The sequence below is a fragment of the Suricata suricatta genome, chromosome 14 (assembly GCF_006229205.1).
Source record: "Suricata suricatta isolate VVHF042 chromosome 14, meerkat_22Aug2017_6uvM2_HiC, whole genome shotgun sequence".
Lineage (NCBI taxonomy): Eukaryota > Metazoa > Chordata > Mammalia > Carnivora > Herpestidae > Suricata > Suricata suricatta.
Window position 1 is genome coordinate 26385761 of NC_043713.1, and position 25752 is coordinate 26411512.

General features: G+C 50.3%; 1 protein-coding gene across 2 annotated transcripts in view; it reads left to right on the forward strand.

The window, feature by feature from the left end:
• ST8SIA5 (ST8 alpha-N-acetyl-neuraminide alpha-2,8-sialyltransferase 5) overlaps nucleotides 1-25173 on the forward strand; it is a 56318-nt gene extending 31145 nt beyond the window's left edge. For both annotated transcript variants that reach the window (XM_029922761.1, XM_029922762.1), the window contains 6 exons: nucleotides 2274-2366; nucleotides 14013-14099; nucleotides 17522-17666; nucleotides 21462-21574; nucleotides 22371-22463; nucleotides 23631-25173. In XM_029922761.1, coding sequence (XP_029778621.1) covers nucleotides 2274-2366; nucleotides 14013-14099; nucleotides 17522-17666; nucleotides 21462-21574; nucleotides 22371-22463; nucleotides 23631-24099 — 1000 coding nt within the window. In that variant the 3' untranslated portion in view covers nucleotides 24100-25173. The remainder of the gene's footprint in view (nucleotides 1-2273; nucleotides 2367-14012; nucleotides 14100-17521; nucleotides 17667-21461; nucleotides 21575-22370; nucleotides 22464-23630) is intronic.
• The last annotated feature ends 579 nt before the right edge of the window (nucleotides 25174-25752 follow it).

Below are 25752 nucleotides of genomic sequence, written 5' to 3' on the forward strand. Positions count from 1 at the left end.
GAGTCCTGTGTTTGAGATAAATCATAATGCAGTTTGGAAAGGAAACAGATATAAAAGCAGACTATTATAATACAATGTTATTTACTCTAATTAAGAGACGAAGTAAGAGGGACCCCAAGAGTGGGGGTCAGACAAGGCTTCATACTAGTAGGGACATTGAGCTGGATACTGAAGGATCAATGTGGGTTTGCCAGATGAGAAATACAGAGAAAGGAGTTCCAAAACATAAGGGAAACAGAGAGAAAAAGGGAAGTGTGGTATTTTGGGGAATCCTCAATGCCCAGTTCTTATTAACTCTGCTTCAATTCTAAGATGTGAGAACAAGGAGCCAATTTCATTTTGTAAATAGGAGCCAATTTGTTCTATAAAATGGTTTAATATTTGGGGTGCCTGGGTGGCTCAGTTGGTTAAGTGTCCGACTTTGGCTCAGGTCCTGATCTCACAGTTTGTGAGCTTGAGTCCTGCATGAGGCTCTGTGCTGACATCTCAGAGCCTGGAGCCTCCTTTGGATTCTGTGTCTTCCTCTCTCTCTCTCTCTCTCTCAAAAATAAATAACCATTAAAAAATAAAAATTAAAATGTTTTAATATTTAAAAATATTACTTAAAATATAACTAAAACTTAACTATTAAATTATATGAAAATTAACAAATATTTTAAAATATATTTTAAAATAGTAAATATGATATTATTGTATATGGAAGTTATTTAAAATATACATATTTTAAAAAGAAGCCAGATAATTGAGTAAAATGACTTTCTCTGTCTAAAGCAGCACATCCATGAGTTTGTACTTGTAAACTGGGTGTGCAAGAACATGCGTAGAGTAATTGCCCACACGTGTTGGGAAGCTTTCTGGGGAATGCTCGAAGAATGACTTTTAGATCCTCGGTCATGGCCCACAGGGCCCCTGGGGACAGCCCTGGGGCCCCTCTCCCACTTCCGATTCTCCAGAGCTACCGTCTAGAGGCTGTTCACATTGATGGTGGTCCCACCCACGGGCTTCTTGATTGTGTGGTGTAGAGCTGTTCTGGAATCCAATCCCCCAGCTGAATCTGGGCCAGCCTTTTCTTTCTTTTTCTTTTTTTAATGTATATTTATTTTGGGGGGGGGAGGGGCAGAGAGAGAGAGATGGGGACAGAGGATCCAAAGCAGGCTCTGTGCTAAGCACAGAAAGCCCAATGCAGGGCTTGAACTCACAAACTGTGAGATCATGACCTGAGCTGCAGTCGGACACTTAACTGTGCCACCCAGGCGCCCCCGCCCCAGTTCTTTCTGAGCAACCTCCAGAGAGAGCGGCCCTGAGGAGAGGCCCCATCCTGCTCTGTGGTCCAGCGCAGCAGTGAACTACTGTGTTTTGTCTGTGGAAAACCTCCCCCCACCTGCCCTCAGGCAGGTGCTCTTCCTGCCCTGGGCTGGTGGAACTTCAGGTGTGAGGGGGGTGTTTTTAAGGTCTTCTCCTCCAGTGGCTGTGGGAGGCCACAGGACCCTTTTCAGGGGCCACCAGCTGTCCTTAGAGGTGCATGGACAAGAGCAGCCTCAAGTCAACGTGTAGGTTCATGGCCCTGCTTTGCTACCCACCATCTGTGTGGCTGTGAGCGAGTGAGTCAACTCCCAGAGCTGTTTCTAGATGCTTGTGATGAGCACTTATGACCTGTAGCTCCACCTATCTAGCCTCAGTCTTCTCAGCTGCCAAATGGGGAGAAAGAAATGTCAGTTTCACCTAGTCACAGTGTGGGCATGAGAGTCAAGTGAGCTAATGATGTGTAGATAAGGCAGAAGATCTTAGCTGTGTTTGAGGTTGTCACCATGTGGCAGTGTCCCAAGGGGAGAAGAAAGGGGCAGGAAAGGGCAGGACTGGTTGAAAGTCTGGGTCTCACTGCGCCCACTCCCAGTGCTGCCTCCGTCAGGGACTGATCACAGGAAGCTGGAGAAGGAGACAGTGCTCAGAGCATCTTGCCCCTTCCCTTCTCCTTTGCAGCCACTAGTTTGGAACCCAGCCTGCTTCAGAATGTCATGATTTTCTAAGTTGAGTTCACGCCTTGTAAAAGCTTAAGTCCTGGGATAGTGGGGTGCTCTGAGTAATCAACCAGCCAGTAATCAAGCCAGAGGGCCCCCAAGGTCCTGGTGCCCCCCACCAGGTCATCTGCTGGGGTGGGACTGATGTGCTGTATTTATTTGACCAGGCTAGACCCACCCCCAACGAGAGCCCCACAGTCCCCCAAAAGTCTGGCCAGCTTCTCTGCATAGTAACCTCTCCCTGTTGGTTCCCAGGTACTTTGAATTTTACGAGGGTCCATTTGAATATAACTCCACAAGATGCCTGGAGCTGAGACACGAAATCTTGGAAGTGAAGGTGCTGTCCATGTGAGTGTGGCTGGAGTGGGTGGTGGGTGTCGGTGCATGGGGGATGGGCTAGGACCTGGGGGGGCGGCAGGGCACAAGTGGAAGGAGACTGGAATGTGGCAGATCCCAGCAGAGCAAGAATTAGGTCTCCTTCTCCCCCAGGGCCTCTGGCATTTGGAGAGCAGGGATAATTGTGCATTTGATGAAAAAAAGGCCAGGTTTGCAAGGTCACCTCTGGTGACTCAGGGGATTCAGTCCCTGTCTCAATTACCAGTCTCTGTGATACCATTACTGGGCTGCGCTGGTACAGAAACCGAAGAGGGCACGGAGCGTCTCCCCTGAAATCCGGTACTTCCAGCAGAGGCTTCAGCCCTCTTGAAAGTGCCTTTCAAAAATTTTATACTGATTAACTTTCTTAAATTTTGTTGTTTGAGTGATGCAACATTTGAGTAGTACAAAAAGGTATACAGGATAATTCCCTGTATACCAGAGCTCCCCATTTCTCATCACAGGCAACCTATGTGTCCATGTACATGTTCCTAGAGAGTCTACATAAACCAGCATCTGTGCGTGGATCTGTTTGTTTGTTTGTTTGTTTGTATACATCATGAAAGAACTGTACTTTCTGCTCCTCACTCAACAAGACAAACCTATCTCTTCTATTTTATTTTTTTAATTAATTTATTTTTTTACTATAATTTATTGTCAAATTGGCTTCCATACAACACCCAGTGCTCATCCCAACAAGTGCCGTCCTTGACGCCCATCACCCACTTTCCTCTGCCCCCCATCAACCCTCAGTTTGTTCTCGGTATTTAAGAATCTCTTATGGTTTGCCTCCCTCCTTCCCTGTAAATATGTTCCCCCTTCTCCTCCCCCATGGTTTTCTGTTAAGTTTCTCCTGATCCACATATGAGTGCAAACATATGGTATCTGTCTTTCTCTGCCTGACTTATTTCGCTTAGCATGACACCTCGAGTTCCATCCACGTTGCTACAAATGGCCAGATTTCATTCTTTTTCATTGCCATGTATATTCCATTGTATAGTAAACCACATCTTCTTGATCCATTCATCAGTTGATGGACATTTAGGCTGTTTCCATGATTTGGCTATTGTTGAAAGTGCTGTTATGAACATTGGGGTACATGTGCCCCTATGCACCAGCACTTCTGTGTCCCTTGGGTTGATCCCCAGCAGTGCTATTGCTGGGTCTTAGGGGAGTTCTATTGTTAATCTTCTGAGGAACCTACACACTGTTTTCCAGAGTGGCTGCACTAGTTTACATTCCCACCAACAGTGTAGGAGGGTGCCTGTTTCTTCACATCCTCACCAGCATCTATAGTCTCCTGATTTGTTCATTTTAGCCACTCTGACCGGTGTGAGGTGGTATCTCAGTGTGGTTTAGATTTGTATTTCCCTGATGATGAGTGACCCTGAGCATCATTTCATGTGCTTGTTGGCCATCTGGATGTCCTCTTTGGAGAACTGTCTGTTCATGTCTTCTGCCCATTTCTTCACTGGATTATTTATTTTTCGGGTGTGTAGTTTGGTGAGTTCCTTGTAGATTTTGGATACTAGCCCTTTGTCTGATATGTCATTTGCAACTATCTTTTCCCATTCCATCAGTTGCCTATTAGTTTTGTTGATTGTTTCCATTGCAGTACTGAAGCTTTTTATCTTGATGAGGTCCCAATAGTTCATTTTCGCTTTTGATTCCCTTGTCTTTGGAGATGTGTTGAGTAAGAAATTGCTGCAGCTGAGGTCAAGGAGGTTGGTTCCTGCTTTCTTCTCTAGGGTGTTGATGGTTTCCTGTCTCACATTCAGGTTCTTTATACATGTTGAGTTTATTTTTGTGTATGGTGTAAGAAAGTAGTCTAGTTTCATTCTTCTGCATGTTGCTCTCCAGTTCTCCCAGCACCATCTGTTAAAGAGGCTTTTTTCCATTGGATACTCTTTCCTGCTTTGTCAAAGATTAATTGACCGTATATTTGTGGGTCTAATTCTAGGTTCTCTCTTCTATTCCATTGGTCTATGTGTCTGCTTTGTGCCTGTGGCTCTTTTATAACCAATGGTAGGAAAAGTACATTTCATGCAGAACATTTCAGTGTGTGTGCTCACCCCCTCCTTCTCTCCCATATAAGACTACCATGAATTCATCGTCCTACTGAGAAGCGTTTTGTGGTTTAATTTCAAATAAAATTCCTATGTGTTTGAAAACAGTTCTGAGTGTGGAAGGAATATGGTTGATTCAGGGTCAGGTGGTGTTGGGTGCTCTTTCAGACGCGTGGGCCCCTGCCGTGATCCCTGGGAGACTACTGTCCATGGCCCACAGGCAGGAGCCACAGCTCCTTGAGCAATTTGACATGATTTCCATATAGTGTGAGTCATAGACAAAGCATGGCCCCAGGGGTCTGGAAGACCTGGGGTCTTATGAGCTCTGCATCTTTATACAAATTACTTAACCTCTCTGAGCCTTTCCTTACCTATAAAAATTGGGACACTATTACCTAGCTTTGAAGGGTTGCCACAAAGAGTAGATGAAATAACGGATGTGAACATAGGTAGCCCCGCGATCCACATCCACAGTAGCACACATAAGAGGTGCTCAATACATGTTAATGTGCGCCCTCCCTTTTCCTTCCTTTCTGGAGCCACTACGAGCAGCAGCAGCTTTTCTGGGCTGTCATTCAGAATCCATCAGCTTAGTAGGTGCAGGAAAGCTCCAAGAAATCCACTGGAAATAGCTGCGTTGTTTCTGGTCCCCGCGCTAACCAAGGGTCTGTGTACCCTCTCTAGAGGTAAACATGTGAGCACCTCCTATCAGCTCTGCCAGCCCTCGGCTGCACACATGCCATGGTCTCTGCCCTCATGGAGCTCGCGGCCTGGCAGGGAGGCAGGCCTGAATAACTACCCTACGGAGACAAGGGGATGGCAGGGAGCGTGACCTGGGCTGGGGCGAGGAGAGGGTTGTCAGGCAAAGCTTCTCTGGGGAAGGGATGCTGGTGCTCTCATTGGACGGGCAATAGGAATTAAGTAGGCCAGGAAGGTTCTAGACTGAAGTTCCAGTCTGTGCAAAGGCCCTGTGCCAGGAGGAAGCCCGCTGTGTCCTAGGCTCTGAAGGGTCAGGGCAACTTGAATGCCAATGTGAGAGGGGTCCCAGAAGCCATGTGGCTGGAAGGGCAGATGGGGGCCCGACCTTGTGGGACCTTGCAGTGTGGACTGGGATCCAGATTCTATCATCACCTGAGGGCTATGGGAACCCGTGAGAGGCCTTTAAGCAGGTGGCCGTGTGAGGTGTGTGACGTGCTTGGTTGAGGAGTTGGGATTTAGTGGCAAACTTGGCCACCTGGGCCTCAAGCACGAGCCAAATTCGTCAGCTCCTAAGCAGAGATCCTTTGTCTTTTCCCAGAATTCAAAGACCCCAGGCCCTTAACCGTGTCATTCTGAAAGCCAGAGCACGCCTGTTAATGACATTCCTTAGTGTTTTCAAAGGCGAGTAATTACTTTTTAAATTATACAATGCAGATAGTTTCTTCACGGTTACTTCAGTCTAGACCCAGAGATCTGAGAGACCCAAAAGTTGATCATCCTTCTACATCACTTCCTGTTCCTCAGGCCGGGGGCCTAAACAACAGAACTTCATGCCCCACAGTTCTGGAGGCTGGAGGTCTGAGACCCAGGCGCTGACAGGGACGGCTTCTTCCGAGGCCTGTCTCCTTGCCTTGCAGATGGCCGTCTCCTCTGTCTTCACATGGGCTTTCTTCTGTCACTCTTGTCGGTGTCCTAATTTCCTCTTCTAATGAGGACATCAGTCATATTGGATTAGGGCCCACCCTAATGACCTTATTTTAACTTAACTACCTCTGTAAAGACCTTGTCTCCAAAGACTCACATTCTGAGATCTGAGGGGTAGGATTTCAGCATGGGAGTTTGGAGGGAGAGACGATTCAGCCCATAATAGTCCCTGTTGCAGCTTGCATTCGGAACCAAAGTCAAAATGACCCAGGCCCTACGTGACGAACACGGTGGGGTTGCGGGGGAGGAACCTCCTGCTTCCCGTGATCTGTGCACACTGCTGTCCTTTGTCATGGATGCACGTTTGGTGCTCCGCATGTTTAGCTCGAGCCCTCATCTCTGCCCTTGGGCACCCTCTCTGGTCTCCTGAGCTGAGTAGCCCGTCCCAACTGGTGACCCCCGGACCTCGCACTCCCCCATGTCTTCCGGGGCACTGGCCTCCCTGTGGTCCCCGGGGCTCTGAGAGGAGAGGAAAGGCAGAGGCTGTTTGCAGGGCATCAGCGTGAGGCTGGCGGGACAGTCGGGAGCAGCGAGCCTGGTGTCTGCTAGCCTGGGTCTGGAGGCTGAGGATAGTGAGATCCCCAGGCCTGAAACCAGAGCGCCCAGAGGCCGGCCTCTGATTCGGATGGTTCTGGCATCCCCAGGGCACCCGTGGGCTTTGCTGTGCTCTGGCCCAGAGCCACGAGCGGTGCTCAGAGTGGAGACTCTGAGTCACTGGGGAAAGGTTAAATCGCCATCTGCGAATGGAGGGGGCCGGATGGATGGGCTCCGAGGCCCTTTAGGCATAAGAATGTCAGCTGGCGTTCTGAGGAGACAGGGAGGGGTGTGATTCATCCAGGAAGGATTCCGATCCAGATTTGCTCCAAACACTGGTAGAAACCAGCCAGCCGGAAAATTCCCACATGGAAAAGGCCTTGGTCCCTGATAATGTCAGATGCATGAGGAATGACTCCATGGTGATTTATTATGAAACACATTGTCACGGGTACTCGTACAAAATATTTGTTTGGATTTAATCATTCTAGAGTTGCTTTATTTTATGTTTTTAGAGTGTCTTTATTTTTAAGCCAGTTACTGCCAGGTGGGGGTGGTACCTGGCATGTCTTCCTGGGGCCTCTCATGCCACCCCTTCCCCATCTTTCTGGGATGAGGAACCCTGCACTGAGCTCAGGAAGACAGGCTGGGAGCAAGGGTTCTCCGGTCTGAGAGGCCCTTTGGTGCCCAGGCATCTCTGAGTTCCCGAGCGTGACCCTGCATGGGCACAGGACTTGTTCCTTATGTGAGTGAGTGGACTGGGCTCTTCCAGGAGAGCTGGGTGGAAACAGAGGAGGCCATCAAGGAAAGGGGGGGAAAGAAGAAAGAGAACAGAGGTGGCCATTATCACCTCATTATCCTCATGGAAAATTAAGTAGGACGCAAAAGCCGATACTAATAAAAAGCCACTGGTCCCTGCCCCACGCCTTCTTCCACTCACACCATGCTCCTTTGACTCTTGGCCATTTCTTCTAGTAATTACTTCCACACCTCTCAGTAATATGCACCTGCTGTTATTTCTCGACCTACCGAGTTTGCACAGCGTGCACTGACCTCCTGCCTCAGTGGGTGAGGATTCGGCCCCCTTACACCACCCCCTCCCTCTCTTCTGAGTTGAGAGACATTGCTGTTTTTAGTTCTTCTGTCTGTAGATTGCCTGAGGAACCTATTTCCTGTCTGCCAAATACTGGCAGTGTCTCTTGATCCTGTCCTTTGTGAAACGAGGCTATTAAAATTATCCCTGTATTTTGGTTGCAGCTTCTGACTCCAGTTATCCATGGGTTTACCTTTACATTGTTAAGGCTGATAACATTTACATTCGGTTTGTACCCATAATAAGTCGTTTTGGGGTTTTCTCTATAGGTTGACTCTAAAATTTCAAGATCACAAAACAGTGATTCTACTTCCTTTCTTGTACATTTCCTCCCCCCCCCCGCTTTTTTCCTGGACCTTCTTGTTACCTTTTCCCTCTTGAACTCTGTGTCTCTGTTATGCCCTTTTTTGGTTTCTTCTCTGCCTTTCCATCAGCCAGGACTTCCCCTCAGCATTTCCCGTCATCCTCTTGCCCCAGCGTGGACCGGCTGCTCTCTCGGTGGGTCACACATGATTGTCCTGGGAACTTCCCTTCAATGTGTCCTTAGGTTGGATTCACTTTTGTTTAGAACCCATAGCTGCTTCTTATTTACCCCTTCATTTTCCTTCCTACCTATGTTCAGTAATACCCAAAAAATGATTGGTAAGGGATAAAGTTTTGAGTTCTTTGAGTTCTATGTCTAAAAGACTTAATTCTACCTTTATACCTGATTGTTGGCTTGGTGGCGTTGGTGTTTGGGGTGAAAATCATGTTCCCCCAGAATGCTGAAGACTTTCCCCATTGCCCTCGGACATCCAGGACTAGGGAACTTGTTGCTTGTTGCTCCTCTGGAGGTGACCCATTTCCTTCTCTCTGGACTGTGTCTGGATCCTGTGGTTCTGAAATGTCCCAATGGTGTCCTTCAGGATAGACACCTGTTGGGAGCTCTTAATTTGGGGCTCGTGTCCAAACTCTTGAATGTTCTTTTGGAGTTTTAAACTACTTCCTACTCTCTATTATTCTCTAACTCCTTTTTTCTAGTGCTTTTAAGAGTTGTACACTGGACCTTCTGCATCACTCATGTGATCTCAGCTTTTCTGTCTCTGCCCATTGCATCCACTTTTTGAAAAGAGTCCTTGGCTTCATTTTCAGCTCTTTGAGCAAACTTGTCCCCCACCCCTCCCAAGAGCTCTTTCTTTGTTCCCAGAGCGATCTATTCCTATCTTTAAGGATATCATGTCTTCTAGACTATCTCTGGAGACACTAAGTAGAATATTTTAAAGTTATATTTTGTTCCTCCAGCATTTCCTCCTTTTATTAAGGGAGGGAGAGAGTCAGAAAGGGGGTAGAGAGAGCGAGAGAGAGAGAGAGAGAGAGAGAGAGAGAGAGGGAGAAAGAAGTCCAAGCAGCCCCCATACTCAGTGAGGAGCCTGCCACGGAGCTCCATCCCATGACCCTGGGATCATGACCTGAGCTGAAGTCAAGAGTTGGATGCTCAACGGACTGAGCCACCCCAGGCGCCCCTCTCTTTGGATACTTTAACTGATGGTTTATCTTCTGTTTCCATCCAGTTGACCAGGTGATCCTGGGTTATCTATTTATATTCAAATTGAGAACAATAAAAGCTGGTAGAAACTCTGACCACAGGCCTTGTTGGAGGGGCGCCTTGATGGCTCAGTCTCGGTTGAGCGGCCCACTCCGCTCAGTTCATGATCTCACGGTTCATGGGATCAAGCCCTGCAGCAGATTCTGCTCTGACAGCACAGAGCCTGCTTGGGATTCTCTCTCTTTTTCTTTCCTCTCTGCCCTCCTACTGCTCCCTCTTTCTCTCTCTCAAAATCAATAAATAAACTTAGAAAAAATAAAGTAGAAAAAAAAAAGGGTCATTGTTGGAGATGCCGGTCCTTTTCCCTGGGAATGATCGTTTGCTTTTGGTTTTTTGTTTTTTGGTAGGAGCTGTCTGACAGTCTGGGTCAATCCCTCCCTTCCCTTTGCTGGAGACTAAATATTTGGTTGCTCTGGTGGGTAGGTTTGATGGTTCCAGATACAGACGTACAAATGATGCTCATTTTCAGCACCATGCCCCTTCCCCACCCTCCACCTCTCTTTAAAATGTCCCATGAGGTTAGACTGTCTCTGGGCTGTGTCACCGCTCCTTAGGTGCCCTCTCCTCCTTCTACACACTTGTCAAAGTCTCTCTTCCATCGAACTCCCCCAACCCCGGTCATTCTGTTCATCTGGGGGGTCTAAACCTTTTTTATTCCTCTTCTGGAATATAAGTGGTATCTTGGGAGAAAGAAGATAAGAGCCTATGATCACTCTCTCATCTTTAAAGTCAATATGATCTCTGCATTGGGAAAGCAATTTATAAAATATTTTCATGCATATTATCTCATTTGATCTTTCTGACAACCCTTGAGATTAGCAGGGCAGAGGTTATTATATCTGTGTTTTAGATAAAGCATCTGAGTCTCAGAGAGATTAAATGACTTGTCTAAGGTCACACTGCAAGTTGGGGACGGAGCCAGGATTCAAGGTTGGGTGTTCAGGCGCCAGCCTTGGTCCAGTGTGTGACGGGCATTGGAGGCACACAGAATGGGGCCCAGACACTGGTAACAGTTGGAACTGGGACCTGGCCTATTGTCTTGCCAGGTTTCTAGAAGGTGTTTGGGGCATTGGTTATGTAGGGTGCGGCTCTAGGGGCCTGTGGGTTGTGGGGTGCAGGGGCGGGAAGCAGTGAGTGAGCCAGGGTAGGGCTGTGTAACAGCACCCTCGTCTGATGTCACATTAGCCTGAGATGTGAGGGCTGCTGTGGGAGCCTTTGGGAAGCCAGAAGGAAGGCATCAGGATGAAGGCTCCGTAAACCCACCAAGTAAGTTCCCACCCCAGTGCCTTTGCACTCACTTTTCTCTTTGCTTGGACTACTCCTTCCCCAGATATTTGCCTGGCTCGCTACTGATCATTTCAGTTCTTTGTGCAAAGTTTGCCTCTTCAGGGAAGCCTTCCCTGACCGACCCTTCTGAAGCAGTCACTTTTTGGTTCCTTTACCTTGCTTCAGTTTTCTTCATGGCATTATTAACGTTTTCTTTTTCTTAAGGGGGGGTAAGAACACTTAACATGAGATCTGCCCTCTTAGCAAATTCTTAAGTGTATAATACAGTGTTGTTGAATGTAGGCGCTGAGCTGTACAGTGGAGCTCTAGAACTTATGCATCTTACATAACTGAAAATTCATCTACATCGAACAGCAAGCAGCTCACTGTTTCCCCTTCCCCAAGTCCCTGGCAACCACCATTCTCGTCTCTGTTTCTACGAGATTGACTATTTTAGATTCATCATGAACAGAACCATATCTTCTGGGACTGGCTCATATCATTTAGCATAATGTCCTCCAGATTCATCCAACTTCTCACATAAGACAGATTCCCTTCTTTTAAAAGGCCGAATAGTATTCCATTGCATGTCTGTCACACATGTTCTTTATCTGTTCATTCATCAGTGGACATTTAGGTTGTTTGCACACCTTGGTTGCCATTGACTAATACTGCAGTGACCACGGGGGTGCAGGGAGTTCTTTTAGATCCTGATGGCAATTCCTTTGGATATGTACCCAGGGGTGGGATTGCTGGATCTCATGGCTGTTCTTTTTGTAATTTTTTGAGGAACCTCTGTATTGTTCGCCATGCTGTCTGCACCATGTTACAAAACCCCCCAACACTTGCAAGGGTTCCTTTTTCTCCACATACTCACCAACACTTGCAACTGTTTGTTTTTTGTTTTTTTTTTTTTTGGTGTTTTAAAAACTGCTTATTTATTTTTGAGAGAGAGCAGGTGCAAGCGCATGTGTGAGCGAGGGAGTGGCAGAGAGAGAGGGACATGGAGGATTCAAAGCAGGCTCTGTGCTAACGGCAGAGAGCTCAATGCAGGGGTCAAACTCATGAACCACAAGATCATGGCCTGAGCCAAAGTCAGACTCTTAACCAACTGAGCCACCCAGGTGCCCCTTTTGTTTTTTTGATATTAGCCATCCTAACAGGTGTGAGATGATATCTCATTGCAGTTTTGATTTTCATTTTCCTGATACTTAGTGATGTTGAGCATGTTTTCATATATCTGTGGGCCATTTGTATGTTTTCTTTGGAGAAATGTCTTTTCAAGTTTTGTGCCCATTTAAAAATCAGATTATTTGGAGGTGCCTGGGTGGCTCAGTTGGTTAAGAATATGGCTCTTTTTTTTTTTTAAATTAACATTTATTCACTTTTGAGAGACAGAGAGACAGGGCATAAATGGAGGAGGGGAAGAGAGAGAGAGGGAAACACAGAATCCAAAGGAGTCTGCAGGCTCTGAGCTGTCAGCACAGAGGCTGATGCAGGGCTTCAACCCACGGACCATGAGACCATGACCTGAGCCAAAGCTGGAAGCTTAACCAACTGAGCCACCAGGGTGCCCCAAGTGTCTGGCTCTTAACTTTGGCTCAGATCATGACCTTGCAGTCATGGGATTGAACCTTGCATTGGGCTCTGCACTGACCATGGAGGCTTCTTGGGATTCTCTCTCTGTCTCTGTCTCTCTCTCTTCTTTCCCTCTGCCCCTCCCCTGCTCATGCACTCTCTCTAAAAATAAATACACATTCAAAATAAATAAATAAAATCAGGTTATTTGGTCTTCTGCTAATGAGTTGTAAGAGTTCCTTATGTATTTTGGATATTACCCCATCACATAAATGGTCTGCAAACACCTCCCAGTCTCTGGGTTGACTTTGCACTCTGTTGTGGTCCCTTGCTCTACAGAAGCTTTTTAGCTGGATGTAGTCCTGCCTGTCTATTTTTGCTTTTATTGCTTGTGCCTTTGTTGTCATATGCATACATACCTGTTTTCCACCGGCCTCCTTACTGGTATTTAAGCTCCGTGGAAGCAAGAGGTTGTTTTGCTCACTTCTGTATCCCCAGTTCCTGGCACATAGTGGAGTTCAATAAGTAATTATAGAGTCTATTGGACCTCAGACCTCTTGGTTCACTCACCAAGAAGTTGATATACTCAGCACACACTCACCACACATCAGCCGTGCACCTGAGCGCTGGGTTTAGGGTGGTGAACCCAGGCATGATCCCCGGCCCCCACTGTGATTTCCTGTCTTGTGGGAAAGATCAGGAGTGAATAGAGGTGGGTTATGGGTTTTACAAAAGGGGAAAGTCCAGGGACTATGAGCGAGCAGAGTCCAGGCAGTGCATTTTAACCATAAAAATAACTTACAGCAGGGGCGCCTGGGTGGCTCAGTCGGTTGAGCATCTGACTTCAGCTCAGGTCATGATCTCGAGGTTTGTGGGTTCAAGCCCCACGTCGTGCTCTGTGCTGACAGCTCAGAACCTGGAGCCTGCTTCAGATTCTGTTTCCCTCTCTCTCTCTCTGCCTCTCCTCCACTCATGCTCTTTCAAAAATGAATAAACGTTAAAAAAATAACCTAAATCTATCAGGTACTTTCCTTGTGCACTTCCCATGCTTAGCCCTTTATCGTATCATGTTATTTAATAATTTTAACAATTCTGGGATGGTGAGTATTATTATGTCCATTATATAGATGAAGCTCAGAGAGGTCAAATAACCTGCCCGAGGTCCCATAGTTAGGGGGAATCTGAACTCCATCTGAGGCCCAGCTCCTCTTCTGAGTGCAAAACCATGTACCTTATCGTTATCCTGTACTTCTGCATTTGCCCCTCCCCCCTCCCCCCTCCCCACACCAATCATGTATGGGTCCCTTCTGTGGCTGAGGCTTGCCCTATCTGGAACAACCCTTTCCCCTCCATTTAAACCCAGGGGACCCAGCTCTGCAGAATGAAACAGGTTTTTACTTTACAGTTAGGGAGTGTTCGTCCTGTTTTTGGAATCAAGGACCTCTTTGGGAAGCTGAAGAAACTCCCGGAGATATACGCACGTGGGCAGACAGACGTGGGATTGTGCCTCTAACTTGGAGAGGCTCCTGAGTTCCCTTAAGGCTGGTGGCTCAGCAGATAAAGGAGGCCGTGAGGCTGTGGGCTCAGGACGGGTTGGTCTGCGTGCGGAGGCACGGTTGCAGGACAGTGGTTCGCTCCCTCTAGGGGTGAGCAAGGCCCCAGGAGCTGGAGCACCAAGGATACTAATCATAAGAAAACACACTTAGCTTCAAGGACCACACCAGGATTGGGGGGGAGCAAAGGGGGTGATGGCGAATGCCGCTGCTCTGGCCGGCCTGGCCCCTTCACGTGCTCTTCTGTCTCCACTCCCAAAGGGTGAAGCAGTCCGAGCTATTCGACAGATGGAAGAGCCTACAGATGTGCCGATGGGCGATGAATATCTCTGAAGCCAACCAGTTCAAGTATCTGAGACCTGTCTACCCTCCTCAGCCCTCCCGTTGGTGCTGTTCTCCTTGCTGCCGCCCCATCCTGCAAGGCCCAGCCCTGGGGTCCCCTTTCCCCCCAGAGCTGGTCCTGGCTGGGCTTTGGGGTCTGAGGTCCTGACTCAGTACGCAGGCTGTGGTGGGCACCCTGCTAGCTGCCAGTGCCCCCATTCCGGGCCCTGAGGCCTCGCAGCAGCCCCTTGGGCTCGGAGGCCTGGTCACCACTAGAGGACCACCCTGGCTCTAGGGCTCCAGCAGGCCAGAGGGGTGAGGTGCTCTGAGCCGTCTTCTCTGGCTGTACCCCATCGCCAACCCCTCATGGGGCAGCTTGCACCAGATGTGCGAGGCCTGCTGCAGATGAGTTTCTAAAAAATAGATTGTAAGCTCCCAGAGAGGCCAGAGCCATCGTTCAGGTCCCCTGTCTGCAAGGGCCGACCAGCTGGCAGATGTCCTCAAAATTCCTTCTGATTCATGTGAACCGTAGGGTTCTCCCCATCACAAAAATATTGTGAGCTCACGGTATGATTTTAGTGCAGACCAACCTTACTGAATGCACCTGATGGGACCCCAGGCATGTGGGTATGGACCAGATGCAGGAAACTCAGGTTGAAGTTCAGATGTAGTCAGGGGCCACCAGCATGCAGGAATCCTACCCAGGAGGCTGTGAAAAGCAAATAACACTAAGCGTTTTGTCTTTTCCTTATGAGTCATTTGGTCCCATTTGCTGCGATTCCAGGCCATGTCTAGAGACTGAGTAGTAGTTTGAAGTGGCACATTTTTAGAAATGTAGATGGTTCAAGTGATAACCCTGGAAGAGCAGGTACGAGCAGCCACAAACCAGAGGCCTCTGTGAGACTGCAGATTCCCAGCTAAGACCCAGCAGGAGTGCACAGAGACCCCACCTCCCCCCATCATAAAAGTAGACCATGAACTTGAGCAAAGTGCTGGGAGGCGGGGTCAGGTCCAAGATCTGTGTGGCAAGTGCCACCCCAAATCTACCCCTTCACAAGAGGCGTTAGTGTGGGCACCACGCCGGCTGGTGGTGTGGCTTGTAAAACACCCAGCACAGAGGAAGTCAGTAAGATGCAAGATGTTGTCTGGGCCGGGAGCTGCACGGAAGTGTCCTCCGTGGGATTCACATATCTAAGGAAATGACGAAGCAACAGGAAGATGAAATGGCAGCAGAACCAGGACAAGTGTGGGAGCCTTCAGCATGGATCAGCCAGCACCATCCAGGGGGCTGAGCCCCTTCTTGGAGTGGGGGTAGGGGGGTAGTTTCAGGTGTGGAAAAGGGAGATGACATCAGGTCTTGCCAGGCCTCAAATGGAAAAACCTTCAAGGCCAGTCAGCTGCCTCCCTTTGCTCTCATTACAAGTTCATTCAAGGAGAATGAGATCCTTCATTCAGGTTCGCAAGATCCTGGTGAGGTGAAACGAGGTGGGGTGGAGGGGGTGCGCTAGAAGACAGACTCGAGCTTCCTGGTTACAGGAAAGGAGTCCTGTAACTGAGGCCTTCCCCCACCCTACTGCCTACAAATGGACACGTGGGCATTCTGGTTTATAGATTAGTCACTCGTAAGTTTGGTTAATGTGAGTCAGTTTCCAACAGTGGCAAATTCTCCAACGGGCTGATGAGGCTGTGTTTCTGGACCAGCAAAGCTAAATGGGCCAGTGCTGACTCATGGCCTATGCTGGCCAGGCCCCTGACCCCCCCTCTGAGAAGGCTTAGGCACATTTTGAAACTCATCACTCCACAGGAAAGACCTTTCTCTGACCAGCAGCCAGTTGAGCTTCCCCAGTGAAATCCCTGCAAGAAATAAAGTCATAAAAAATAATTGTATAACCTTCCTGGCATTGGCAACCTGGACTCACAAAACTAGAGAGGCTCAGCAGTAGAAGAGCCAAGGCTACATTCTACGGATGAGGAAGCTGAAACCCAGACCGGGAAAGACACGTGCCCAGAGCCCCATAGCTGGCAGGAACAGAGCAGAAACTAGAACCCAGGCCTCCTGACACCAGGTTGGCAACCCAAGTTTCCATCCCAGACCTTGGATGAACTTTCCAGAAAGCTCCTCCTCAAACGTTGGTGGTCATCATCATCCCGGCTCCATGGAGAAGGTGTTCCATCCCTCCTGGGGCCGCCTAGACATTGCATGTGACTGCCTACAGCCAGGGTTGCGGGGAGGGGGCCCCTGTGCACTCAGCACAACACTGCTGCTTCTGGAGAAAAGGAGTCTTGTGGCCTCAAAGCCCTCCCCACCCCCACCAGGCGAAAGGGCCGCTGCCTGCCTCTTGTGTCATGTCCAGCTCCTGGGCAGCCATGGCGGAAGGCTTTGGGCCCCCAGGGCAGGGAGAACAGTGCCCAGGACCCGACCCTTCAGCAAACCTCAGAGACAGAGTGACCCAAGGAAGCACTAGCTGAGGCAGAGGGAGGACTCAGCCTTCTCTGGCCTGGCCGACCCCCAGGTCTAACTTTCAGCAGCCCCCTTCTCCCTTGGAGGGGTTATTTTTTTATTTTTTATTTTTGCAAAGCCTGCTTGCGACATCTGAGCTTTAACCCTTCTGTGGCTTGTGTTTGAGTGTTTTTGTGAGTGATAGCCACAGGGCTTTTGCCTCTTTTTTTTTTTTTTTAAGAAACCATGAACTCCTGAAAACCTCTTTTGGAAGTCAGTCAGACTCCTCTTCCTGCAGGAAGGCACAGCCAGCATCAGCCCACCAGCCCACCAGCCCACTTCCTGACCTCCCGCTCTTCTCAGATGCTTTCTAATTGGTTGAATTCTCACGCTTCTGTTGACATCAGTATCTTGGTCTTTTGCCCCTGTGAGACAGGGAAAAACACCTTGTTTAAGGGGCCAAGAACCCAAGGATGAGCTCTGCATCATCCATCAAGTCTGGATAAATAGTGTTTCCAGAAAGTAGTAGAATGCTTAGCAGATCTTGACGAATGCCCGGGGGAGGCAAGATTGATCCCACAACTGGCTGGCAGCTGGCTGTCAAACATGTGTGGCTAACCCATGCAGGGCCTGGAGAGGCAGCATGCCTGCCGTCAAGGGGCTTTCGCTCAAGTGAGGAGGGAGTTGGTAGGTGACGAAGTGGGTGGTAGCCGGTCTGTGCTGCAGGTCCTTGGAGGTGGGTGAGGCCAGTGGTGGGCAGCTGGGAGCTCCCGGAGAGAAAGGCCAGCGTGAGGAGGGGAGGGAAGGCCCAGGCATGAGGGGGGGCATGTTGAAGGGAGAGGGGACAACAGGAGCAGAGGCGAGGGGGCAGGAGTGAGTGTGGGGAGGGGTGGGTGGGAGAGAACGGTTCTTCCCTGGTCACTCCAAGGGCCTCAGTTCCCTGCCCCTTCCAGAGACTTTGCTCTGCCCTGTGTCACCTGTCCCTCCTGCTCTGTCTCCTGCCTGGCAGGTCCACTCTGTCCAGGTGCTGCAATGCCCCCTCCTTCCTCTTCACTACACAGAAGAATACACCCCTGGGGACAAAGCTCAAGTATGAAGTGGACACCAGTGGCATCTACCACATCAACCAGGAGATCTTCCGCATGTTTCCTAAGGTGCTGCTTTGGGCAGGGCAATCTGGGAAGGTCAAGGGGGCGACCTCACCTGGCCCTCTGTGGCCACCCTCAGGTGGTGTGGCATCACTCCGCTGTGCTCTCTGCACCCATTGTCCTGGCTCCGGTTGGCTCAGCGGACTGTCCTCCAGGGCTCCTGTCTGGGCACAATGAGTGTCACCTGGCTATTATTTGAGTGACTCTGGCAAGAAACTGGTTGCCAAGTTTTGGTTATTGCACTGCTTGCAGAGGACATCCTGAGGGTCTCTGGAAGCATGATTAGGCATTTGTCCCCTAGTGAAGGCAGGTGCAGAAGCAAAACCATTCATGCCAAAGTTGCGTGCACAAGAAATCACAAACCAGTAGGAAGCAAAGCAAGAATGACCTTGTATCTTCTAAGGCCTCAGTCTCCCTGTCTGTCACACTGGGGTTAAGGCTAAGAATAGATTTGGCTGTTTATAACAGAAAATCTAAGTTAAACACGATAGTTGTGAATTGTTTTCCTTCCACATAAAGGAAGTCTGGAGGTAGGCTGCTCATTGGGGCCAGCACGCTGGCTCCCTGGCCATGGGGGACCACAGGATAAGTGAGCCTCATGAATGAATGGCTCAGGCCACCAAAGCTCTTTCTTCACTGGTGGCCCGATCACAGCATCAGAATCTCTGAGAAAAGGCCTTGGAACCTGCATTTTCAACTCATCCTGATGGTTATTACCATCTGAAGAGGAAGAAGGTTCCATGGGATGTGTTTATAACCACCACCTGGAGAGCAATGGGTCCAGGGCAGGACTTACCAGGTCCAATTTGCAGAAATGCTGAGTGGGGGGTGTGTTCAGGTCTTTCTGGGTGAAATCTAAGGGCCTGGGCTGCCCTGCTTCTATGGGAGTGCTCATGAAACAAAGCCCAGAGGTCCCTGTGTTCTGTTACCTTACATGGAGGGTACTGATAAGATTTGGGCCTTGTGGGGGCAGTGGGGAGGAGCTGAAGGTTGAGTGGTGTCATACTCCTGACGTCCCTGGGCTGGAGGATGATGGGTATAAGTCACCTTTACAAGGTGAGTCTTTTTTTTTTTTAATGTTTATTTTTGAGGGCGGGGGGTAAAGAGGGAGACACAGAATCCGAAGCAGGCTCCTGGCTCTGAGCTGTCAGCACAGAGCCCATCACCAGGCTCGAACTCCCAAACCATGAGATCATGACCTGAGCCAAAGCTGCACACCTAACCGACTGAGCCACCCAGGGGCCCCTACAAGGTGTGTCTCACAAGGTCTCGAATAGCAGGTGGACTTGCATCTCATGCAGGTCATGCCAGTGGGTGACACGCAGCTCAGTTGTGACATATGGGTCCAACAAGGGCCGTGGATATAGACTGCTGAGGCCCAGGGAATTATGGCAGGGACGCCAAATGTTCTCTGAAAAGGACCAGAGAGTAAATATTTTAAGTGTTGCAGGCCATATGGCTACTCACCTTTATGGCTCCAGCACAAAGCAGCCACCAACCTTCATAAACAAACTAGTGTGGCTGGGCTCCAGTAACGCTCTAGTTCCTATCAGAAGATGAAGCGTGAACTTCCCATCATCTTCACATGTCACCACGTCTTCTTTTGATTCCCTGCCCCCTCCACCAACCATTTAAAAATATAGAATCCATGCTTAGCTTGCGGGCTGTACCCGAACAGGCAGAAGGTGCGATGTGGCCCGCAGACTGTAATTAGCCATCCCCGGAGTTAGAGCTTGTGACTTAGAAGTATTCTTACCCTCAAGGTAAGTACTTCTTTGGAATCATATAAAATTCAGCTTCTCGATCTCCCCTCCCTCCCCCCACCCCGGAGATTCTGATTCCATGGTTCTGGGAAGAAGCCCAGGAATTTCTATTTCCAGAAAGTACTCCAGGTTGTTTTTGATGCACAGAAGTTTGGGAAACACTGACATAGAACATAAAGGCCTTTGACGATCTCTCCAAAGATAACTTCGGTTTTTTCCTTTCCCTGGTGAAAGCTGAACAGTGCGATTGTCCCCACTGGCTGTGAGACACCCTGTTTTCCCCACCCTGGCCCCTTGGCCTGTCCCTTCAGGGAAAATGGGCCATGAAGGACAGACTCACAGATGGATGCAGCGTCTCCTTCAGATTTAGCCTCCTTCCTGAAGATCCACTGTGGTGTCATTTCCCATGATGGCACCGGGCAGCTGGCCCCACCAGAAGGCCAAGGTGCTGATCAGGGCTGCTGTCCTTCAGGGCTGCCCAGGTGATATGTGCTGAAAGGGGTGCTGCCCAGTAGGCTCCTGGGGGAGAGAACTTTGGGGACTAATGACAGGAATAATCTGGCCCTCCTGCCAAGATACCTCTGGGCCAAACATCACATTGGGTAGGCTTTCCATTTACACCAGTGGTTCTCAACCATGGGGCCATTTGACAACGTTTAGAGACATTTTGGTTGTCACGATTGGGGATTACCCCTGACACCCAGTGCGAAGAGGCCCAGGGATGTTGCTGAACATCGGCAGTCCATGGGTTAGCCCTCCTACAAGGAATGAGCTGGTCCCAAGTGTCAACAGTGCCAGATCGAAAAACTCTGCTTGAAAAGCACAACATACACATGGAATTATCCTAATTTTACAGATGGGAAAACCATCTGAGAACTCAAAACACTTGTCTATAGTTCCTTCACCTCATTATCTGGCAAAACCAGGGCTACACCCGGGTCTTTTGGCTAAGGGGCCCAATCCTTGTTGGCCCCAGACTTTTCTGGTTTGACCCGAGGGAAGCCCTGCATGCCAGGCAGTGTTCCCCAGTCCTGGGCACACTGGGGTGGCTGGGCACCCTGCCCTTGACTCCAGATCTGGGCTTCTCTCTGTCTCTGCTGAGCCATGCATGTGGTGCTTGGCTCCATCTGCCTCAGGTTCCCCAGGAGGGGATTATGACCCAGAGCAAAGTCAGGACAGAACTGGGACCCTTAACCCTCAGGCCAGTGTTTGCTTCTTCCTGCCAACGTGCCTGTGTTCCCCTGGAGAGCATGCTCAGGGAAATTTATGGGGAGCCGGTGCCCAGACCAAGGTAACCCCAGCAGTCAGGGTGTGACAAGGTCAAAGTGCTGTGAAGTGGTCACTCCCAGCCCTCTCGCGAGTGCCACTGTCACTCGAGGTAAGTCCTGGGCTCCTCTGCGCTTTGCAGAGATTTCAGATGCTCTGACCTCTCCCTGCTCCACTGTCATGGCTTTGTTTACTCAGCCCATGGTCTCTTGTCCCTGCTGCTGCCAAATCCTGCCATCTGTCCTGGTCTGTCTGACCTTTCTATCCCAGGCGTGTGTCCCCACTGCAGAGCAGAGGGAGGGTGTGCACCATGCCCTGAGCTGAAGGGGGTGAGGGCCAGGTTTAGGGCCCTGGTCCTGGGTGGCCCTGCCCCCTCTCTGCTGCTGTCATCCCCTAGAGCATCTGCATTAACCAATAAAATATGCAGACTAGAAGTCATGAAGAAGATGCGCTTCCACACACTGGCAAAACCAAGGGCAAGCAGGACTAGCCATCACGTGTACTCTCTTCTCTGGAAACCTGAGGCGTCCCAGAGCTTCTTGAAAAAAGGTTGTGGAGACCTGCCTTCTGTTCAAGCCCATTCGTACTGGCCAGTGGGGACTGAGAACTAGTCTCCTGGCCTCAATTCTTATCTGCCAAGTGGAATTACCACCTTTCTCCCCCATTCCCTGCAAGGCTGGCTCGTAGACGTGGCCGTGGGTACGGGGGTGAGGGCACCCGAAGAAGGCAGGGAGGGCGTTGCCTGTGACCGCTGCATCCCTGTCTCCCCCAGGACATGCCCTACTACCGGTCCCAGTTTAAGAAGTGTGCAGTGGTGGGCAACGGAGGCATCTTAAAGAACAGCCGCTGTGGGAGGGAGATCAACAGTGCTGACTTTGTCTTCCGGTAAAGAATCCCCAGGCTCTGCACCTGCTGCCTCTACCCCCATGGCTGTCCCCCTCCTTGCCCTTTCCTCTTGTGGTGCCCCACCCCCATGCCCCACTGCTGTCCTTCAAGTGCTCCGCCCCCACTCCCCATCTCTGCACACCCTCGTGATCTGGGTTGTTTCTTGCCCTCTCCCACCCTATCCCTTGGTGCCAGTGGTCAAACCTCTCAGGCCCTCTGCCTCCACGTCTTCAGAACGAGAGGTGTGTAACAAACACCTTTGTTTTAAAAATAATTAATTTTTTAAAAACAGCATAGCAGATATGAAGACACTGAGGACTCACAACATCTGTGCAAAGCCCTGCCCTGTTGGGTTCTACTCTTCCAGAAGCAGAGTTTGGAACAGGGCAGCCTTGGGGCTGGCACCAATATTGGCTTCGCCTTGGCTTTAACTAAGCCAGAGATGGGTCCTTGTATTTCTTCTTCCTTAGATAGAGCCTCCTTTTACCTCTTTGAGGATCCTCACTTACATCTTTAGCCTGGACAAAGAAGATGGGTTGAAAATAAAGGTTTAATGCAGAGGGATTGGGGCTGAGGCTGTCCATGATCATTGTGCCACTCAGGGGTGGAGGGGGGAGGAACTAAACTTGCCTGTCTGTGCACAGACTCCCAAGATTCCACCCAGCTGGCTGCCTCTGCATCCGTCTGCCCATCCAAGCACCATCCCCTCCTTCCCCACACCCTCACTCTGCCTGCTCTCCAGCTCTATCTAAAATGACTGAGCGCAGACAGCCTGGCTGCTTTATCTCTTCTGCAGGTGCAACCTACCCCCCATCTCGGAGAAGTACACCATGGATGTGGGAGTGAAGACGGATGTGGTCACTGTGAACCCCAGCATCATCACAGAGAGGTAACAAACCATCTTCCAGACTTGTGCTCTCCAATATGGTACCCATTAGTCATATATAGCTACTGGTCACTGGAAATGTAGCTCTTCAGATTGACATGTGTCTGTAAGTGTAAAACACACACCCGATTTCAGAGACTTAACATGCAAAGGAGGATGGACCACATCTCATCCATTGCTTATATTGATTACATGTTGAAGTAGTAGTATTTTGGGTACAGCAGGTTAAAAAAAACATTGTGAGCATTAAATATAATATGATAAACATTAACTTCACCCACTCCTTTCTACTTATTTACATATAATCATTAGAACATTAAAAATGACATATGTGGCCTGAATTATATTTCTTTTGGATAGCACTGGTCTAGACAGTCTTCACCTAGATGGGCCGGAAAGCCTTCCTGAGTGTGATGGAGGAAGGCAGCTCCCTACGCTGGCATGTCCAGGTGGCCCTGGGGAAAAGACTCTTGCAAAGATCTCAGTCCCCACCTAGTTCCCCTTTTGGGGTCTGTCTGCCTGGGAGGCCTTGGAGAAGCCGGTCAATGGGTTAAAACTCCAGCCAAGGGTAGAGTCACACCATCCAGGTCAGACCAGAGCAGGGACAGCCAGAGACCAGAGGCTGGGGAGTTGGTAAATCAGGTGCGATGCTCAGGACACTTACCAGGTCAGCAAGGTGAAGGAGCTTCTGGAGAGGTGGGAGATGAGCCCACAGGAGGGCCATTTGGGGTAAAGTACAAGGTGAGTGAGGGGCTGCGGGGCAGGAAGGAGTGAGCAGGCACACTTCATCTGGCGTACTCATTTGGGGATCTTGGGAAAGAAAGCACTTGTGTCTGCCCTGAGGGCCCAGCTAAAGTTCCCAGTTCTCCCCAACCCCCCACTGAGACACCCCCACCGCCGGGACGCTCCCATCCTTTAGGAGTAAGCATTGCCCTCCCTACATGGTTGTTTGCTTCCACTTAGAAAAAATATAGCTGCCCCTAGAAAGGCAGGCCATTCATCTTCGGAGGTGAAAAAGATGAAAAGAAGTGGCCTTGAGTCCCCTGCAACTTCTGGAAAGGCCCCAGGGTGCCGGGTGGGGGCAGCAGGGGCTCGAAGAGAGGGGTACAGACATGGGGGTGGGGATGGGGGTGGGTGGGCCGCCCACCCTCTCGCTCTGGCCCCACCCAGGTTCCACAAGCTGGAGAAGTGGCGGCGGCCCTTCTACCGGGTGCTGCAGGTGTACGAGAACGCGTCGGTGCTGCTGCCTGCCTTCTACAACACGCGCAACACCGACGTGTCCATCCGCGTCAAGTACGTGCTGGATGACTTCGAGTCGCCGCAGGCCGTGTACTACTTCCATCCGCAGTACCTGGTCAACGTGTCGCGCTACTGGCTCAGCCTGGGGGTGCGCGCGAAGCGCATCAGCACCGGCCTCATCCTGGCCACGGCGGCGCTCGAGCTCTGCGAGGAGGTGCACCTGTTCGGCTTTTGGGCCTTCCCCATGAACCCCTCGGGCCTCTACATCACCCACCACTACTATGACAACGTCAAGCCCCGTCCCGGCTTCCACGCCATGCCCTCCGAGATCTTCAACTTCCTGCACCTGCACAGCCGAGGCATCCTCCGCGTGCACACGGGTACCTGCACTTGCTGCTGAGGGCGGCACAGGCTGGCCGGCCACCTGGGCGGGCAGAACCTCGCTCCTCCTCTCCTTCCTGCGCCCGGCAGTGCTTGGGCCCGCATTCAGGTGGTCACTACCTCGGGCATTCGGCTTCCTGCTTGGGTATCGTGTGGGCCAGGAGGCACGGAAGGGGGGCCCCGGCAGAGTCAGCTCTGTGCTAAGCCTCCTGGCCTCAGCTGGGGCCTTGTGTCCCCACCCTGCCCGAGAGTAGCATGCTGCTGGGCCACTCCTGGAGAACAGAGGCCTTGAGGTTTGCGAGTGAATCAAGCACATTTGCACTCAAGTTTAGCATTGGGGGGAACACAGACCATGTCGCAGCTGAAGGAAGGCCCTACAGCATGGACAAGGGGGAGACTGGGCCTGTGGTCAAGATTTAATTCAGACTTTTGGCTTCCTGAGTTTTATACTGAGGCCTCTGCTGTGAATCGCTATGTAGAATCTCAGAGCTTACAGATTAACCCAGCAGCCAGACCTTCCTGGGAAGACAGAATGGCTCAGGGAGGTCCAGGGTCTTAACCACGCCCTTTCAAAACACATCCTCAGACACACACACACACACACACACACACACACACACACACACACATATGCACACACGCACAGTCTTGGTGCCTCTGGGTTCAATCCTGTTTGATCTGATGAGAAGGATCAGCCATTTGCACTAAGGTTTTCAAGCCAATGTGATTGACTCAATACGTGCTTAACAATTTGCTTCCTCTCGTCTCCTTATTTTCAGCTCTGTTTTAACCAGGAGTTATTTATAAGATCTGTTCCTCTTGATGCTCCAGCGTACTTCAGAATCCTGCTATATTGTGTTTCCGAGCTGTGGGCCCCGGGCTGGAAAGCACTGAGATCTAACCGATGAGCTTTGCAGAGGGGAGTGCATCCAGGCCTCCGACACCAGCATCACTGAGGCTTCTCCTGTGAAGGCGGGACTTCCCACATCACACAGCCAGGCGGCCTTCCCACTCATGGACCCATGTGGCCTGTGCTTTGGGAAGCTAACTGCGTCTGGGCCGAAAGGGGTTAACATGGCATTTCACATCTGAAGTTCCTTCCCTGTGCTCTCTGCAGGGTGTTACCACCATGAGCATGGCTGTACCTGATAGACACCCATGGTGAATTGCCTTAGAACCTAACTGCATGGATTGTCGAATGTTAGTTCTGTAGGGACTTCAGACTCCTTCCTGTCTCCCTCTCTCCCCCCTCCCTCCTTCTCTCCATTCTTCCCTTCCTCCCTTAGACACTTCCAGAAGCCTATTCTGCTTTGGTCTGGAGTTGGGCTTGGGAAGACCTGATAACAAATCAATTCAGTATTGCTTTCTTCTTGGGATGGAGGGCAGACCATGAGCAGGTCCAGACCCAGCAGCTGGGTGCTCTGGGGAGGACTAGGAGCCGGGAGGTTTCAGCAGGGAGTGCGGCCTCCTTGCACAAGGCAGAGCAGCGGGTCCAGCCAGTGGGACACAGAGGGGAGCGTGGGCCCGGTCCCAGGCCTCCAGGCTCCTGGCCCACAGCTCCTTTCTCGGCCAAACCACTTTGTTTGGTCTTGTGTTCCCGGTCTGTGGGTTGTTACGGAGTGCATGCTTCCGCCTCTGTTCTGAGTCCTAGTCCTGACTGGGGAGACCTCAT